Here is a 3027-nt window from a genome sequence, read left to right on the forward strand (position 1 = left end):
AGAGAGAGAGAGAGAGAGAGAGAGAGAGACGCTGAAGAAGCCGTTTCGGATCTTTTTTGCCGAAGACCAAAGAGAGCGTGGGTCGCCGAGGTAAAATAAAAGACGGAAAAGGGGGTGGGGTGGGGTGAGGTGGGGTGGGGTGATGATTGGGCAATGTCCCAGGTTCGAAAGCTCCCGCGATAACTTTTTCTGTCTCGTCTGCTCTCCTGATTGGTCGAAAGTGCATCGGTGGGACACACAATCGGCGCCAATAATCGCCCCCTACCTCATCCCGGTGGCGCGGCGTCCAAACTAAGTGTCCAAATTAACGCGTTCAGTGCGACGTGACCACTATGTGACCACCATGTTGTAAAGTGACCGCGGATGAGTGAGTCATGAATCAGCCATTTTCATAAATGATGTCCGCCACTCGAGAGATAACTCTTTATTCGGAGAGTCCTTTTTGCGTCGACAGTGAGTGACGTCCACTGGGGGGTATTCAGAAATAATGAGGAAAAAGGGGGATTAAGTAAATTGAAAACAACAGGGAAATTTGGACGAGTTTCGGATTGAACGATGAACTTGGGGTCAAGGATGAGACGCCTGCCGCGTAGGCAAAATCCTCGACGTGCAGTACAGCGAAGTCGGGGTGGTGGCCTACCCCCCGGCTGGCAGGCGTCTGGGTTCGTGAGCGCGCGAGCCATGGGTGGGTGGGGGGCGGTGCGAACAAAGATGAAAGTAATCCTGGCAACCCGGAAAGAGACAGCGAAGGAGAAGGGGGCGGGGATGAACTGCGTCTTGGCAACTAGAGAGTACACACATGCACCCCCACCCCGTTGTCACACGTTTTTTTAGAATGCTCTTCGCGGTAGCCGTTATCACCTGCGCCCCGAAGCTTTTTATTGCTCTGTGTCACTTCCTGATCGCGTGTTCGCCAGCGGTTACATTTTTTTCCATCTACCTTTTCAACACATTTTTTTTACAAACAAACAACAACATAGGAAGGAATAATACAGTTAATGTCTGTCCATTCAATTTGAGGCAATGACAAGTATTGGTGAGTTCCGGTGACAAATAAACGCGCTCCGTCTGACATTTTTTTGTTTAAAAAGCGTTCTCGCCGAGTTTTTTCATGCGAATATGCCGTGACGTCGGTGTATCAGCAGAAAGAACGCGGGCAACACCTCCCATCATATTGCCCGTCATCCTCTTCCTGCTGCTGCTCGCCATCCATTCAAACTCCATTCAACTCGTCCGTTTGTTCCATGGAAGCATTACCATGACAAGGTGCGCTGTGGCGTCCGTCTCTGTCACAGTGTGTCACCCGCAGGCGTCAGAGAGAGGACGAACAGAAGCACGTCGGTCGTAATACCTGCGACTGCGGATGTCGTCCTGCTGTTGTAGTACCACGACGCCATGGGTTTGAGAGGTTAGGTCGCATTCGCCGGCAGCCCCGTCCCCGCCGTCGAGCCCCGCGCAGTAGGAACCTGGTGCGAAGTTGTTTACCAGGACTCGCCGTCACCTCGGACATAAACACCGCGACGTGCACCTTCGCGACGACGTCCCGGGGCCCCGGGTATGGCCCGCGGGAAGGGGACGCCAACGGCGGCCTCGGCGGCCGTGGTCGCCGTGGTCCACTGACAACAACAACCAACTGTCGGGGTTGCGCCGGAAAACCAAAATACGCGACAGACGACAGACAGACGACGCAGAATGATGACATGCGGCAGTGATGCCAACAGACACATCATAGAAACTCATCGCAGTAATAAGAATGAAAAATCTGTGCGCTGAGAATTTGCGACGATCAGATCTCGATATCCGCAGTAAACTTTAAACGCAGCACATTTTCACCACATCTATGCAAATTATTTGCAAAGGGCGGGTGAGGATTATTTTGTTTGTTGTCGAGCGGGAGGCACAGGCGGAAGTACCTGGCAGGTACCCGCTCGAGCTGGGCGTGCGGGTACAGGGATGGGCCGGCAAGCAGGACGAGGCGTATTTTCAAAAAGATTAAATGCAATCCTACACGCCGCGAGATTCTTGGAAGAACCACGCCGCCGCCGCGTCCAGTTGTTTTTTTTGTGTGTGTTTCCGCCGAATTTCACGTCGGTGGACGCAGGGGGACGCGAATCTTATTGTGTGAGCGTGAGTGAGCGAGAGGGAACGTTCCCTAGAAACAGTAGAAGTAGTTACCGCTGCTCGCCGCGGGTCCCAACACCCAAGGGCACCTTAACGTTCTTAAACCGTCGCGTACGGCGTACGTCGTGGGCCCGGCCAGCGCCGGCCGGCACGGCCCAGCACGGCCGCAACTTTATAGGCTTTCGAGGCACGGCCAAAAAGTCAAACTGCAGCAGGGTGCGCTAGGCTAACGTACGAGGGGATAGAGGAGTGGAGGTTGTACGGAAAGTCAAACGACGATATCCTATAGCGTGGGTGGGAAAATAAGTGGGGTAAATTAAGCATTCCGGTAAAGCCGGAAATTCTATATTTCAGCCTTATTGGAATGTTTTATTGACAAACCACCGCAAAAAAAAAAATTGTAAAAAAAAACAACAAATCAGCAGGGAGTTCCTCCCTCTAGAAATAAAAAAATTAAAAGGATAAGTTATTTCTGGACGGCCCCCTAGTTCATTAACGCCCCTCGAGCCCCGGATGGGGAGGCGTGCCCTGCCGCCGAGTGGCGAGCCGTCGGCGGCGGCGGCAGGACACTTAGTGTCGCGAGCTCGTGTCGCTGCTCTGCTGGCATCAAGCGGTCTCAATATGATCACCACTACTTGGAATACATTGTGTTTCCTTCGCATCACCATCGCCTTAAAAAAGGAGAAAAAAAAGGACACCCGCGCCCCTCGGCCTCGGCGCGCTCGCGACAAAGAATCACGCTATCGCACTCGAAACGCCGCGCGCCTTAATCTATCCGCGGGAGGGATAAAGTTCACGAACTGCCGAATAATCGCGAGGCGCAACTTATTGGCCGGTCACTCGCGCTGACTATTCGCCTCGTGATTCCGTGGCGGGGCGTGGCGGGGCGTTGCGGGGCGTGGCGGG

The 3027-nt window shown here is 53.6% G+C and overlaps 1 protein-coding gene across 1 annotated transcript in view; it reads right to left on the minus strand.

Moving 5' to 3' along the window:
* LOC113206256 (solute carrier family 41 member 1) overlaps positions 1–1594 on the minus strand; it is a 28706-nt gene extending 27112 nt beyond the window's left edge. The window contains exon 1 of the mRNA XM_052266285.1: positions 1352–1594. Coding sequence (XP_052122245.1) covers positions 1352–1397 — 46 coding nt within the window. The 5' untranslated portion in view covers positions 1398–1594. The remainder of the gene's footprint in view (positions 1–1351) is intronic.
* Positions 1595–3027: the final 1433 nt, after the last annotated feature.

Source organism: Frankliniella occidentalis, unplaced genomic scaffold, assembly GCF_000697945.3.
Source record: "Frankliniella occidentalis isolate FOCC.00 unplaced genomic scaffold, Focc_3.1 Scaffold3, whole genome shotgun sequence".
Classification (NCBI taxonomy): domain Eukaryota; kingdom Metazoa; phylum Arthropoda; class Insecta; order Thysanoptera; family Thripidae; genus Frankliniella; species Frankliniella occidentalis.